General features: G+C 36.7%; 1 protein-coding gene across 1 annotated transcript; it reads left to right on the top strand.

Moving 5' to 3' along the window:
* Positions 1–1,315: 1,315 nt before the first annotated feature.
* On the top strand, positions 1,316–15,382 carry LOC145665185 (uncharacterized). Its single transcript, XM_081732472.1, has 4 exons — positions 1,316–1,787; positions 8,713–8,943; positions 10,539–10,778; positions 14,288–15,382. The coding sequence occupies exons 1-4, from the start codon at positions 1,607–1,609 to the stop codon at positions 14,515–14,517; spliced, it is 882 nt and encodes a 293-aa protein (XP_081588598.1). The 5' UTR covers positions 1,316–1,606; the 3' UTR covers positions 14,518–15,382.
* The last annotated feature ends 1,638 nt before the right edge of the window (positions 15,383–17,020 follow it).

Below are 17,020 nucleotides of genomic sequence, written 5' to 3'. Positions count from 1 at the left end.
TGGGCTTGGGTCCCATGTACTATAGCTCCCGTTCGAAGCGCCTCATTTCTAATTACTATAATGCTTTCAAGTGTTCAATGCTCGTACCCCCAACCTCGTCCCTTGGACTGGACGCTGAGTGGATAGTTTCGAAACACAGTAAGTAAAATCATGAAACATGCTGTTGCTAAGTGTTAGGACCCGCCTGTGGGAAACTTTTCGTCCTGGGAGAGCAGTTCATAATGTTTTGACAACGTAGGATGAAAATTTGTATACTCAAGTCCCTTCAGGGGGCTTGTGTTGCCGTATTCCCACAGAGATGTCTGTACAAACAACTTGAAACTCGACTTTCCTAAGTCTTGATGTGAAAGGTGTTATGTTAATAACTACGTCAACGAAAAATGATGTCTGTAACGATGAACCGTGATGAGAGAGTTTTTCGAAATACATTCCCAAGTAATCAAAGTCACTTACGCAGAGAACCCCCAAGATCAAATTATGCCAACAAATTTGATGCTTGTGTTGAAGCCGTGATAAGATATTTTATCGAAACACATTCCCATGGGAAACGATGCTATCATTAGTATTCAAAGTCACTTTTACATATAGGCCAAGTGTAAAATTACGTTAATCGAGCTTAGGAAAGACATATTAATGGTTGTGTGTATAATCGAACTCCATAATGCTGAACAAAGTGGTATTAAAACGTAAAAAAATATTCATCGTTGAAGTTTCTCATTTCGAATCACTATAATGCTAAAGTGTTCAATGCTCTCTCTCTCTCTCTCTTTCATCGAGAATCGAACCCGGATCAAAGTGGTATTAAATCGTAAATAACAAACTGAAAAATAAAAACACAGCATCACATTATTATTATTATTATTTTTATTATTATTATTATTATTATTATTATTATTATTATTATTATTTGGAGCGAGCACTAACGTAGATAATCTAACTCGTGATTGGTGTTAACGCATCTTTCCAGCACCAAGACTCAAATCATGGAACAATCTGTTGCTAAGTGTTAGGACCACTTGTGGGAAAATTGTCGACCTGAGAACGTTCCCACCTCAGCGAAACTGAACTCATGATCTTAGGGTCAATATTCCACACGGAAGTTCATGTTTGTTGTTCCCTGGGCGTTGGGTTACTAAGATCAATATCGTAGTTTATGATTTTCTTTAAAAGCCTTAGATTCCATCGATTAAGCATAATCTAATAACGGAAGCTTCTCATAGTATTTTCCACCTCAGCGGAACCGACCCCAGTAGCACGCCGACGTGGGACCCATATTTGTGCGACATCGGCCAATGTCGGCGTCGTGAATCTAAACTGGCCCACAATAACCCACCAAGTTCCCATATGGGTCCCACATGGGAACTTGGTGGGCTTGCCGAGGTTGATTTACTGATATGGGTCCCACGTGGGAACTTGGTGGGCTTGCCGATGTTGATTTACCGATATAGGTCCCACGTGGGATATAAATAGGCTTGCCCACCAAAAAGAAAAAAGCATGGAAACATTTCCTTTTTACAATGAATAAATTTGAAACACATGAAATTAACATTTTGATGGTTCTGTGGCAATTATTTGAAAAAGTAATTTTTCGATTCGGCCTCGATCTATGTCGAATCGATGTCGATCGGAGTACGCAGATTGTTTGTCAACTGTTCACAGTTTTAAAACCATAACACCGTATGGCGCCACAAGCGGTGCGAAGCGAGGGAAAAGCAGGAAATATACTTATGACTGTTGTTTGTTTTGGTTTTACCATCAATTCGACGAAATCGTATTTATTATTGAAGGTGAGTATTAAAATTATTTTTCTTCCATTAATAGAATGCATATTTTATCTTTGATTTGCATGAACGATGTCGACTATAGATAAAGAGATCCACATAAACTGTTCCAAATAAATTTTGGCTAGTTTATAGTCCGCGCTCGATGCAAGAAATCTGGTACTGGTTTTGTTGTTACAGGTGCAAACATGTGTAGATATCACTATACTTAGTCGTGAATAATTTTGATTTATGGTCTTCAAGCATAGGAGGAGGCTCAGGCCGAGACGGCCAAACATTGGAACAAGTTTATTTACTACTTTAAAAAAATGCGTTAAAAAGTACTTTAAATTGACAGATTATGACAAATGGAGGTACTATCGAGCTATTGACTACCGAATTGGCACATTTTCGCATAGTTTCAGGTTAGGTTAAGATCAGCAAGATTTTACTTTGTATAAAACAGTGGTAGATGCACACGCATCACAACTGATTTGTGTTAAGTACAAGGGACACAGTGTTGATAAATATAACTTGTAACTCCATTTTAAGTAAGTTAATTTACTATTTTGCTCCTTGTACTTAATAAACTTTAGGTGAGCGCATACTTTCGCTGTTCTGCGCAACGTAAGATCTTGAATCCAGCTGTTGGTGTAGGGGAAGAGCATCCGCCTGTCACGCAGCACTTTGGCAGTTCGAGCGTGGGTTGGAATCCCGCGCAGGCCTGACTGAGGCTTTCCTCCGCCCCACAATGAGAATGCCGGGATAGTACGTTCTTTGAAAGGCCAGGGCCACATCCTGTCCAAATCCTAGTTTTACCTGAAGGATCGATCCCTTCTTTTTGTCCTTCCCATGAGTAAATAAATAATCAAAATAAGGTCTTGCCGGTTAGGTCATGTTAGGTTAGTTTCTGTCTGCCACTACGTTGGTTTGCCTGTAGGCTAACCGCCATTTGAAAACTAGAATTGGCCATGAAAATACAGATTCACACGTAGGTTACTTAGCCTGTGATTGTCACTTAGAAACTAGAATTGCCCCCCCCCAAAAAAAAAGCTAGCTAGGTTGGTCAGATCTCTTTTGAAATAACTTACAGGCTGATGTGCCAGCCATGAAACAAGTTAAGGAAACAGTACAGTGAAATATTCTGATGTAGACCTATCTTTATTTCCATGCAACATTCGCTACCTTATTTTTTTCTTGGTATTATGTTTCTGTTCATAAAGATATGTTTTTATGTATCTACACACAAGTACAAATATCTATCGTACTGGGGTAACTGGAAGTTCTGAGCAGTGACGTGTAAAACTTAGAAAAGTCATTGAATTTGATCTTGGCAAATAAGTGAGAACGTTGCCCTGGGAAAACTTGTTTGAATAGTAATTGAGTGTGAGTGAATTAAGTTAACGTTTTGAACAAGTTGTTGAGCTTCCAAGGACGGGACCTGGAGTTTCACGCGGGATACACCCCTTTTGAAGGGGGATTATACCCCCTTCTGTGCCCTCTGTGGATGAGTGGATAAGCTCGTCGTCTTGGAATCAAGGAGTCTCAGGTTCAATTGCCGGTTGGGGACACAAGAGTTGAGGATCCCTCGATAAACTGTAAGTCCCATTCTTAGGACGTCATCATCATCCCGTTGAAGACAAGCACCATGAGTTCACCTTGTCCAGAGACCTTCGAGTCAAAGACCTGGCTTCGTGCAGAGCACCGATCAGAACCATCTTACCCTTCCCCCTGGTCCGATTTTCTTCCGCGACCAGATTGACCTTTCGTTTCAGCCAATAAAAATACATTAAAGTTGCATTCGAATTCGTCACTGTTCATTTTTAGAGCACCCCCGTTTTCATTTTCTGGGCATCGTCACTTCGCTCGGCAGGGTTGGCTGGTTTAAACCAAGGCTTAAACCAGCTTTTTTTTTTCAAAAAAACCAACTAGTTTAAACCAAAAAACGAAAAATGTTCGTAAAAGTGTAAGTGTTTGTAAAATCTTGATGAACACACATTTGTGGGTTATCACGTTTCACTCCCGTATATTATTCGTATTATATTCAGATCTAAATTCCCCATTCATTATTCAAAATGATTATGCTACAAAAGCAACTTTTTTTTGCATAAGTTTATAAATGTTTGTTTTGTGATTTTTTTTGTAGTTGGTATTATTGTTATGTAATTACAATCAAAGAAAAATTCTAAATATTGTTTCGTTTCAATGTTTACTATTGATAAATTACATCGAAATACCGTACTTTGTGTGTGTGTGGGGGGGGGAGATTACATACCCAACGAGAGGCATTTAGTGAAATGAGAAGTATCTTTCGTATCTATTTATGTATAAATGAGTATGAGCCAAAGTGGACTCAAATAATTTGTATCTTTATCAGGGTTTGCCCAAGTGGGCTCAGCCCGAAAAAAGCCACCGGGTTTTTTCGGGTTGGACCCACCTGAAAAAACCCACCTGGGTTTTTGAGCTTTTTCTTAATATATTACTGATACAACCAAGATAATCACATTGAAAGTGATTTTTATCAGATTTTGAACTTTCCTTGGGCGAATTGAATGCTTTCCCGTTAAGGTATACAACATTCAACATAAGACCTTTAACAAGTTCTGAATGCACTGAATGAATAAAAAACCCTTACCTTGGCTTGAGATAATGAAGTAACAAATTAATGTATGGATTATGCTTATAGCGTATTTGAAGGAAGAAAAAAAAAGCAATTTTATATTTTAGAAAATACTATCCGTGAATCGTGTGCTCGCCAACTCGGCGACGCCGAGGAACGTTGTCCCTTATACGTTTGACGCGTTTAAAGCCATAGATGCCGGTACTACCAGTAAACATGTAGTGCATTAGTAAAACTATTATTATTATTTCTTACCTTTGATGGTAACACAAGTATTCTTCAATAAAATTTAGTTTTCCAACAACAACAGTTTAGTGCAGTTATTTGTAGGTACTCTTCAAATAAGCATTCTGTAGAATCAACACCAACAAAAGCGTAAAAATTCGTCAAATTTAAGAAACTCGATGCTCAGAGTTCCGAAAACTACGTACCCCTTACTATTTTAAGTGCTGAATTCGAACTTTCGTACTAGTGGAAGTTTCGATGTACAGTAAAGGGAGCTGCATTTTCGAGGGAGGAGGAAAAAAAAAAAAAAACGTCCCGAAAGAAGTTCACGGGAAATTCCTCCAATTGAACGCACAAAGCATCGGAACTGAATACCTCAACAATATAACTATTTATTTTATGGTGTAAGATATTTAATTTCCTTTAAGACATTCTGAAACATCCTAACTATATATAAAACTACATGAGCTGATGTAAATTATTGAGCACTTCCTGTAGAGCTACAATGATTAAATTTGGCATGATGGTAGCTTTCTGGGACTAACGGTCAGAAAAATTGCCAAAAGTGAATATTTTTAATTTTTAAGGGTTCTAAAGATGGGATGAAAAGTTTCCCCATGTTATTTAAATGGGCCTTTTTGGACCTATAATCTCATGTTTTGGGTACTTAGAATTGGAATAAAAACTTGAAATTCGGTATGCTTGTACGTTTTCTTAGCAGAACCAAAGTAAATCAGTAAAAATTTAAAAATCCAACTTTAGAGTGGTTTTATAGGGAACTGAAATATCCTTCCCATGTTTTTTATATGGAACACATTTTACACCCCCAAATTATTGAGCACTTCCTGTAGGGCTACAATGGTTAAATTTGACATCATTGTAGCTTTTCGGGACAAACCCACAGGAAAATTGCCAAAAGTGAATATTTTTTAATTTTGAGCGGGTCTAAAGAGTGGATGAAGAATTTCCCAATGTTATTTAAATGGGCCTTTAAAAAAAACATAATCTCATTTTTTAGGTACCGGTACTTAGAATTCTAATAAAATCTTTAAATTCGTACGTTTTTGTAAGCGTTACCTAAGTGAAAAATCAGAAATAAAAATTTCCAACCGTAGAGTGGTTTTATGGGGAACTGAAAAATCTTTCCCATGTTATTTATATGGGACGTCTTCTACACCCCAGAATGTTTAGGCCCTTCCGGCATGATTATAGCATTCCAGGACTAACCGACAGGAAAATAGCCAAAAGTGAATATTTTTAATATTTTTAGGGGTCTAACGGGTGATGAAGAAATTCCCTTGTTATTTAAATGGGAGTTTTCTTGGGATACAAAATCTTATCTTTTAAATAGTTGAAATAGGGAAAGAAATGCAGCTAGCCAAAAGCTAGTTTATTTTATAAAATATGGATTGTATCTTTCTTAATGGTCCTAAATTAATTTTCTGGAAAGATCCTTCTTGCAACAAGTGCTCGTGACATTCCTGTAATTGAACGCACAAGGTATTGAAAGTTAACTTCAACAATAAAAATCATTTATTTTACGCTGTTAAATTAATATATTTGGTGTTCATATTTGGCAAACGTTACTGAGGCTTCTGGGATGATTCAATCTGCATTTGTTCGTTCGTCTGCTTGTACCACACATATTGCAGGGAATCACTTCTGATCTTTTAAGTGTAAATTTTTAGAGTACAAGCACGATACACACTAAATTTCCTGTGTAGATTTTGGTGGCATACCAACGTAAAATTTCAAAATGGAGTCAATTTATTTTTTTCAAAATAGCGGGTATGCACGCTACAAAGCGCAATTTTCGGTCTTTTAAGTCGAAATTTTTAGAGTAGAAGCACGAGGTACTTTGAATTAGCTGTATATATTTTGGCAATGATCCAACGTAAAATTTCAAAATGGCGGCCATTCTTTTCAAAACAGCAGTGAAAAGAAAATTGTTGCAAGTTGTGACAATGATAATCATGAAATATAAATCATATTTTAACACTTTTACCCCAAAGACATTGAAATATTTTGATAAAACCCAATTAAACCTGAAAAAAACCAATAAAACCGGAAAAAACCCATATGGGCCATGGTGGGTTGGGCTTTTTCAGAAAATCCCTGGTTTTTTCAAACCCTGATCTTTATTTACTTTTCTTACTGATATGCAGATTAAGTCGTCGTATTTCTTTAATTTGGACCAATAAAAGTCGTTGGTAACTAACTGGAACTAAATTAGATCTTCTGTACTCCGTAGTACTTTGAAATTGTCCATATTTAATTCTGTATAATGGTTTCACTTGTGCAACTGTTTATCTTTTTGTCCTTCTGAAATGATTCTTGACAGTTATATTAAGAAGCATGTAAAGATCAGTACAACGTATTTTTATCAGGGTTCCTTCGTGAGTGAGTCGGCAGACGTATCGCATTTGTGGCCAATTAGTCCTGGTTCCGAGTTCAAATGGAGGACAATTTATCTCGGATGTAACTCGAGAAGCAGTTTTTATTCCGCTTTAAGCTTATGTGACCCCTTCTAGCATAACCCGGCTGTTGCATAATAACATCAAGGCGAAACAAACATATTTCTGTCCATATATGATATGAATATATAGAGCAAATTATTTAAATCAAAAAATCGTGGTTTAAACAAAAAAAAACTTTTTTTTTCAATAAAAAACATGGTTTTTGCCAACCCTGTCGCTCGGCCAATAAAGGTCTCAAAGGACAGTGAACATTAATGAGAACTGCACTTTGACGTTAACTACATGTCAACTGAACACCCGACCTTGGTCATAAATTGTAGGTTTTCTTTGTTCAAGTCTCCTGAGTAAGTACAGTAAATAGCATATGGCATTTTGTGTGCGTGATCAAGGATTCGAGTTCTATTTTTTTGGGGGGGTCAGTTTGGACGCGGTTATGATTTCACTGCAGCAAGAGCTATATACCCGTCACTAGATGCTCAGTTAAACCACATTTTAACTTTTTTTTAGGCTTGCGTCGAATTTATTTCCCTATGTCATTAATTTATGTTCTAATGATAGTAATTAGTATAAAGAATTTCGTCTTTACGGTCGACTATGTCTTACGTAATGTTTTATCTTTCGTCTTTAGGATCCATTATGTCGGGTAACAGATCGTCGTTATCTAAAACTCTTAAAAGGAGGACAAAACGTCTGTTAAATGAACTTGTGATAGAGGAAAAAGTACGTAGGATAATTAATGCACCTGTTGTTACCCGTGTTCCAGTAGACGAAAATGTGTGTGTGCATTCAATCCATGAAACCAACGTTGATGATTGTTTAACTGAAAAACAGGACGGTAATGGTGGTTTAATGTGTGTGTGCGGTGATTACGAGTATGTCGCTGTGTACAACAAGCTTGGAGTGAGAAGCCCTAACAACTAAAAATAAGATGTCTAGTTTGTTTATTTTTATAAACAAGTTTTTCAATTTGGAGTCCAAAATTGGCTACTTGCTATGTTCAAGCAAGTCTTACGTAACAAATCATTCAGACTCAGATATAGTCTCAAGTAATTTATTTCTATGAAAAGGCTTGCTAGTTGTTTTTGTTCTTTTTTTTTTAACGAGGTTGTTAATACTTTCCCCTTTTATCGGATAAATGCTATCTTCTCATGATGGTTAACTACAGAAAAACCGGGCTCGTAATGCAAACTGTGTCGTTAAATTGGTTCTATTATGAGTATACATCAATAAATAAATAAATGAAAAAATAACGTACACATTAAATATTCATTTAATTATTGTAGGGAGTCTATTTAGGACAAGATCAAACAAGCAGATAAACAGCGTTAGTATCTTTTAACGTTGTGAGTTAATGTAATCAGTGTATGATTTCTGCGATTTCCGGAGAGGGGGATAAATTCATCAATAGCTAAAAAAAGTGGGGTTTATTTCCACCATATCCAAGGTTGAGAGGTATTTCGAGAAACAGAGAGGAGAAAGTTCCAGCCATCCCCCTACAGATAGAATACTGGATGTAATCATTGTAACATTTTAAACATGCTTTTAAAACCATAAGTTGTCACCTGCTTATTGTGTACCTAACAGTCTAGTAAAAACTGGATGTTTGTATAATTTCATCACTTGCTTTCAGAGTCGCTTGGAGTATCTATAGGAGGAATTGCGGAGGTAAACGTATCATCTATGGTGCACAATTCAAACGGAGGTTGCTCGTCTGCATCACATCGTAAAAGTCCAAATGGACCTTTACCATCCCACTCCCAAATCCAAACTCCATGCAGAATGTCAGCGTTGTCAGTTGCCACTACTTCATGTGCAGATACAGACAGTACCTTCACATCAGCTCGTTTAGGAATTGGCAGTAGTAAGTATCCAAAGATTAAACTGTATTGCTAAGCTTACTTACGTGTGTCGTCATTATTAAATAACCAAACAAAATGAAGACTATATTGCTTCTTTAGAGACATTTTGAACCCTGCTAGCTCGAGAGTGTGGCAGCACGTAGTCAATGCATCGATATTCTCCGACCACTTAGTGTGGCCGCCTTGACCTAGTAGTCTCCGAGATTATCACCAATTTTTGTTAATGAAAAACGAAATTATGGTAAAACTTATGCTTGGAAATTGAAATTGTTATGTTCCAAGCCGTGCGAAGGAAGGGGGGGGGGGGTCCGAACCCTTCTCTTCCTCAAAAATAGATTTTTGTGTAACTAATATAAATTTCGTACTAATTACATTTTAAAACATATATATCATACTAAGATTTACTTTTTACAGTGGAACCTTTAGTGTTTAAGATCTCCGAAAGTATTTCTAGATCCAGCGTTCCTTTCGTAATGGAAGTACTTCTTGGCTTTAAAATTCAGAACATATAATCTGTAATTCTAGTTTTATCACATTTTGTTTTGCAGCGCATCCTGTTGGAATGGTTGCTTTGGAACTATTCTGTTCCATATTAGAGGAGGCTTGTGGGCAAGCGTATGTTAGGAGCGATTAAACTCCCAACCTTTTGAATGCTAAACCGACGGGTTGACGATATAAAGTTTGTACCATGAAACAGAAAAATTTATATTTTTGTACAAAACAGCGTCTTGTTAGTCATTTGTTTTTTCTTACTGCCTGTGCGCAGGTAGCAGACAAAATTGGCAGGTAGCAGACAAGTCGACACACCGATATGCCCTCTCGTGGCGCTTCTGGTTTCTTCGCTTGCTTACCAACACACACTTAAGTTTTTATTGTTGCTCTGGCTGAGATTCAAACGAACCCAAATTAGGCAAATTCCGTTCAGGTGTCATAATTGTCACACCACAGAGACGCGATCAACGTTCTTTGAATGTTAAGCATTCCTCGCACCCCATTTGAAACCGTTACTCTGCTAGTATCGATATTTAGACATTGTTCCATATACGGAGGTTCTGCAGAGAAACATTGGAGCATATCATTCTTATACTACATTAATTTGAAAGTTGAAATATCAAATGTAACTGCATTCTCTCGCAACAGGAGTTTTTGCAGTAACCTTTCTCAGCAGAAGACGGTAGAATGCCTAGATATTGACACGAGCAGGCTATTTTATTCCATTAGGACACTTGAAATGCTCTACAGACATATAAAATTGACCCGAATGTGGTGTAATGATTAGGAAAGCCCTCAAACAGCAATTAGTAATTTTCTTGCAATAGACTTAAAAAAAAATAAAAAATAAAAATAAAACTGCTTATGCATTAATTATGAAGCTTTATCAATATGTGATTTAAAATTCATCCCGTATGTTGCTGTGGGTATCGACTTCAGGGTCAATATGAGATATGTGCCGGTCAGAACCTAGATGACTTTTGTTAATGGTAGTTGCGGCACACACGATCTTAAGGTAGAATAAAAAATATTTCAAACAATGTGTACCATTGCCTCCTTGGTCTTGTATTAATTTAGTATTTTTTTCTTTCTTTTGATATTTCAGCCGTTGAAAAAATATTCCAGTTACTGCAGAGAATCCAGCTAGATATGAAACATCTCAAATGTAAAGTTGATAAAATGGAAGCCAAAATATATGAGCTGCACCAAGTTCCCTGTAGTGGTAAAGAAGCTTTGCAATCTATAGAAAATGCAAACCTGCTAGCTGACAAGCTCCCTTTACGCAGTTTGTCTGTGGTTCATAATTTAGAAGAAGATTTAAGACAGAGAGATGGCTTCAAAATTGGTGAGTGGTATTCTTAAGTTCGTATTGACACGAAGTATTTGTAAATATCCTTCAGGTATTGTTTAAAAAGAAAACTTTTATTCTTTAAAAATAGATCTCGTGTGGCCAGATGCTTTTTCGGATGTACAGGTTGTTAAATTAATGCGTACCAAACAATGTAGGGGTGGGTACCTGACATGGAAACAAGAAAATGCTTTGTGACATGTGCATACCGATCAATAGGTTGGGAGATGCAGGCCGTCGAAAGCGTGGGAAAATAAATTTCAGAAGCCTAAAATTCAAACACTGTCCAACCAACGTAGAGAGTGCAGCTTCATATCTCATAAAGGAAGTCGTTGGTGTTCTATTGCAAAAATGCATGTTTCAAAATTCAGCAATGCATACAAAATTAATTTTACAAGGTGATGGTAAGCCAACAATGACTTACACTTCGGCTTTTCGGTGCCTTTGAAGAGTCCTTTCGCACGCAATGCACATTCTTTTAACATACATTTTTATATAGAACAGGTATGACTTCTTTTATGAGATATGTCATGAGCCTATAATATATTGCTGCGTACATGTACACTCATGTCCAAAATAATTGTCGCATATCTATAACTGTCTTCTTGTAAGAATATAATTTGATAATGATTTTGCAGGGTACTTTTAATACTATGTGTATAATCGGAAAACGTATATTTGAGGTAAATTTCACAGGAAACAAATTACAAATACGAAAATTAGAATGAGTAAAACAAAATGTTGCTAAATGGACAAGAAAGTTTTATTTTCGTTTTATTGTTCTTATTTAATGCTCTTTTGACATGAAGTTTGCCACATACATGTCTTTGCCGATTATACACATACTAGCATTATAAGAAATACCGGGCGAATGCGTTATCAAATTATATTCCTACAACAACATTTATAGACATGCGACAATAATTTTGGACATGAGTGTACATCAGCCAAACTGGATTGGAGATGACGTATTTTTTATTTTTATGTATTTTATTTATTTTTTAATCTAAAGCTGATTGTGACGTATTCTTAATAATGCAGTTTCAAATAAAATAAAATCGAATCAACTATTTCTCTAGCGTTAGCAGTTTGGACTGTGAATTCTTAGGACTTATAATTTAGGTGTCCATATTGGATCTTAAATACTACTACTACTACTACCAATAATAATGCAATCCAATACTAGTTCGAAAATCTTGCTTTCACTGTATAGCACCTTCGTGTTTCAACAACAAAATCATAAGGTAGGATGGTTTACGGTTTCCTCGTGTCGTAGACATGTCTACAGTTATGCCTTGTTTGGCAATACCGGTACCATCTTCTACAACCTTTCCAACCATCCGCGGGTTCTCATAAAAATTAAGTGTTTAAGGGCAACTTCCACAGGTGCATGGATTCTCCAAGCCTTCGCTTTGCAAATAATTGAGAAGTCCCTTCACTTTTCGGGAATTCGGGAAGTCCTGGATACTTTCTTTGAAGTTCTCTAGCACCCATCTCCACCTTGGTAAGCGGAATCAGTGACTATGATGATGTCACGGTTTTGCAGGAAGCGAACTTGTAAGACAAACGGGCAATACGATCTCAGCAATTCTCGATCTCAGCATGTCGACGTACGACATGGTTATACAATGATTTAAATCAGCCTGTTCCTGTGCATTTGATTACGATTAGGGATCGAACGACACTGACAGAAGAATTATTTTTAAAAAAATCTACAGTATAAACTTAACGTACTACTCGTATAAGCAACATAACGTAGGCAAAATGTCTTTCTGTTTAATAATGAGCTAATACAGTGTTTTTTTTTTTTCCTATGGTATTATGTTCGGACAAAATACTCTTTCTCTTCGAAATTAACAACTTGCAGCAAGGCAAACAGACAAAGATTAAATAAACTTTTGCTGAAAATGGATACTAAACTAAATGCATGTCGAAAACAAATAAATGGAGACATTTGCGTTCAATTATCACATCCAACAATGCGCGGTACATTAACGATCCTGCCTATTATTGCTTGAAATTCAAGAAAATAACAAAGTTTTATTTCAGGCTGTCCGTTAGTTGGAAGTTCTACATAGACGCTGGGGAATAGTTTTCAGTATCCGCGTCCGTTATTGAGAATGTCAGCTATTCAGAAGTAATTTTCACATTGCACCCAATGTATTTCTGCCAGGAAATTGAAAACTGTCCGTTATTTTGAGATGTCCGTTAGAAGTTTTACTGTAAATATAATTTCTATGCGTCGTACAAAAGTCTAATGAAGTCGAAACAACACATTTATCCTTCGATTTTTGTCGTGCGACGAATATGGAATTTTTTAAACAGGTAGTAAAGTGACCTCACTTCAAGATATGTGCACTAGATTCACGCCACGATGTAGTTCGGGGCCCCTAATAATTTTAGGTCCTAGCATTCTGCCGTTTACGGATGAGACTGAGGAAAAGCCCCATTCGCGATGGTGTCGCTGATTCGCCTGTGTAGGATCTGAGTTCCTAAAGAATTTTGTTATATATATATACTAGAGTCTAATTTCATCTTTCGGATGTATGGCGTTTTTTAGTATATATTTTTAGGAATCTTGGAGGGGGATTACTACCAGTGAAATCCTTTGTTTAGGTGCCATTCTCGCATTATCCTAGTAAAAGTAAAGCTTGCGGTAATATCTCCCAAACAATACCAGAGTTACGAGGACAAGTTCCTCTTCGGATCGAATCGAATTCCTTAACAATATGTAGTAAGGGAACTGGAAGTGTTATTGTTCGTTGTGATCATTTTACTACAGGAATATGAAAAAAATTTTGAATCACCATCAGAGTAAAAGGTCATTCTAGAGGACAAAACATAATTCAATAATACGTTAGATACTCTCCTTTCATATGGATCCGTATCTGCTATGCTATACGCGTTCCTTGTCATATTCATTCATCAGTTTCTATTACTGCAGTTCGTGTTTGGAGATTTTTTTTTCTGTCATATATCGAGGGTTCAGAGACCAATATGTGTTAATCTAGAAAAATGAAACTAAGAAAATTAGAGTTTTTTGGCATTTGTAGACATTTTAGGGCATTGGTAACGCTGTTATTCGCAGGTAAATAAAATCATTACTTTCCTTGTTTTTGCCTCTGAAAGAAGTTGTAATTTTCTGTTAATCGCACCGTGCAAGTAAATTTTTAATTTTTGACTTGAAACGAGTGGATATTCTGAGCCATCCACATATCGTTTTCCACTCCCTACTTCCTCTGTTTGACACCGAACGACAATGTCCTGTTAGATTAGCCTTTCGGGCACGCAATAATGCGCTCATGCGTACAATGGATGTTTTTTGTGCAATGTATAAAAGGTTTCTTTGTATTTTAGGAGAAAGTTCTTTTTCGTTCGAATTTTATTTATGTAACTTCAAAATTAATCTGCTATTTCTCAATGATGACATTTGCTATTTAAATATGTAGTCCCTTCTGGTGATACAGTATTATTGCATTGAGTTTTTACAATTTTTTCTTCTTCAGGAGCAGTACAACTCCGATTTCCTGATATACAAACTAGCGACATTGTCCGACGGATTGGGAAAGTCTTAAGTGGTTCGCGAGATTGGGATGGCTACAGATGTAATCGGAGAAGAGAACAGGCTCAAGACTTAGGGGAAGATGCACAGTCGTTCCGCGGGGAACCCGCAAGAGTCCAAGGACCACTTGAATTCACCTTGCAGAGTCACCCCGAAGGGAAAGCCGTGGGGTGATCGGTCCCGCGGCTAGTTGTGATCAACCCTCAGCAGCGTGTCTGATATAAACAAACTTATATGAACGAAATGTCTTATTGTAAATAAAATAGTAGACAATAATATGTTAAAGTACAAGAGAATTATAAACTTCATGAAAGTAACCGTTATTAATAGTTTTTTTTTTAATTTATCACAGTAACTTTCAGTTCGCTAATTTGCAGAAATATTTCCTAGTGATACATTTTTATAAGTTTTATGTTGTATTTTACTGCAAAGAACCTATCCAAATTAAAACTTTATAGTGGCATCCATATTTTACTGAATATAATGAGCTTTCCGAACTTCCGTGCTGTCTGTGTAAGTGTAAGGGATGAGTCCACACTACAGACCAGTGTGCGAATTAACGGATATTTTACAGTGGGATTTAAAAAAAAAAACTTTTGAGAAGTTAAAATTTATAGGAAACTAATAATTTACAGAAGAAAAGAACTTCCTAAATTTTCTCTAAATTATTTCAGGTTAAGTAGAAAGATAAATATTATCTGCATAGTTTCTTTGATTATATATTAGTTTCCCTAGTCGGGATGTGTAGCGGAAAAATTCGATGTTTGAAATAAATTTATTTACAGTGGCTTTCGTTGACGTAGAGTGTATATGATTTTTACGTGTTTAATTTTATTATACATATGATATATTGACATAAGGGTCAGGAAAATGGCCACTTATCAGTGAACCCTTTTTTGAATAAACTAAATAGTTTCCACACGTTGCGGAACAAGAGCTGGTTCCTTCTTCAGTGGAAGGAAACAATGATGTATATGGAGAGTACGCGTTAAGAACAGTGAAGGTCACATTTTGAATATGCTCAAAAATATTTTCTCCACACCAAAAGATGCAAAATAGTTGGTGAAAATAGGGCGTAGTCCACTCGCGAATGTACTCGTGAGCGAATTACGACGTGTTTTCACCATCTTAATTATACATTTTGGTGCTGAGAAAGAATTTTCTGAGCATTTTAAAACGTGCCCTTCATAGTCCTTCCTGTGAACTCTTCATATGGAATGAAATAAAATGGTGAAGACAGTGTCAACGTTTGGTAACTACTAAGTTGATGCAAGAGAAGATTCACTCATTTTTTATGTTGTTTCTATATTAATGATAATAAGTTACGTGTTTAAAAGTATTTATTTCCATTCGTTATGTTGGAAACAGCAAAACAATTGTACAATATATACCTCTATGCAATGAGTGAAGTTCACGAAAAACAAAAAAGTTAGGGAATATGTTTTGTGTAAATTTTATTTTAATTATTTAAAAAAAAAATAAAAATGTGAATACTTCAATCTGAAAATGTTTTTATTATATACTGTTTTGTTTAGTCTAAATACTGCATCTCTGAAACACGCTAAATGTCCGACCGCCCTCTTGGATCCGCCATAGATAGAAGTGCGACAAAACTACTTGCACCAGTGACATTTTGAAAAAATGTCTGATGTATCCGATGTCATTTTCTTCTATTTTCATTAGAAAAACATAACTTGAATCCAAAATGGTAGACAAGCATGTAGCGTGCGCCAGAGATGCAGTACATGGCCCTATTCAAATCTGATATGTTGACATATCCATCTGGTGTTAAATCTGTAAAAATTATATGGTCACATCTGGTTTACCGATGTGGGTGGGATCTCCCACCCAGATCTTCCCCATACCCACATTGTCATTTTAGCTTCCATGGTTAACCGATGTAGCTCTATATGGGTCCAACCCAGATCTACAACATGCAATACAAAAGAACATATCCGCACTCAGGTTTGAATAAAACTTTCATATTTAATCATTTAGTGTGAAAAGAAATAGGCTGAGCTCGTACGTTTCACAATTGTGTATAGAAGCTGGAAGATCAGAAATGTCGCCTATTCTATGTTCCTTGTGAAAAGTACTGGGCGATTCAAATACATTTGAATAGCTCCGTTCTTTTTACAAGGAACATATAGAGCTACATCGATTAAGCATGGGAGCTAGAACGACGATGTGGGTATGGAGAAGATCTGGGTGGTTCAACATAGATTCCACATCGGTCAACCAGGGAGCTAGAACGACGATGTGGGTATAAAGAAGGTCTAGATGGGCCGACATGGATCCCACATAGATCCACATCGATCAACTATGGGAGCTAGAACGAAGATATGGGTTCAGGGAAGATCTGGGTGGTTCAACATAGATCCCACATAGGTCAACTAGGGAGCTCGAACGACGATGTGGGTATGGGGCAGATCTAGATGGGCCGACATTGATCCCACATAGGCCGGTATTGTTCAACCAGGGACCAAGATCGATTATGTTGATATAAGGCAGATCTAGATGGGGCTACATGGATTAATGTGGGGCCAACATTGATCTGGAAGAATCCACATGGGACCCACATAGATCAACATCGACGCCGATGTCGATCGACATAGATTTGCCGATATTGGCCAATGTCATTTGCCATTCTGCATCGATCGTCATCGACAGCGACATC

The sequence above is a fragment of the Thermobia domestica genome, chromosome 1 (genome assembly GCF_964235325.1).
Source record: "Thermobia domestica chromosome 1, izTheDome1.hap1.1, whole genome shotgun sequence".
Classification (NCBI taxonomy): domain Eukaryota; kingdom Metazoa; phylum Arthropoda; class Insecta; order Zygentoma; family Lepismatidae; genus Thermobia; species Thermobia domestica.
The sequence above is the reverse complement of the archived record's forward strand: the minus strand, read 5'-3'. Positions and strand labels throughout refer to the sequence as shown.

Coding starts and splice junctions, on each gene's coding strand:
- LOC145665185 (XM_081732472.1), top strand. CDS start 1,607: ATGTCGAATCGATGTCGATCGGAGTACGCAGATTGTTTGTCAACTGTT. Junction 8,944..10,538: donor TCGTTTAGGAATTGGCAGTA/GTAAGTATCCAA, acceptor TTGATATTTCAG/CCGTTGAAAAAATATTCCAG. Junction 10,779..14,287: donor GAGAGATGGCTTCAAAATTG/GTGAGTGGTATT, acceptor TTTCTTCTTCAG/GAGCAGTACAACTCCGATTT.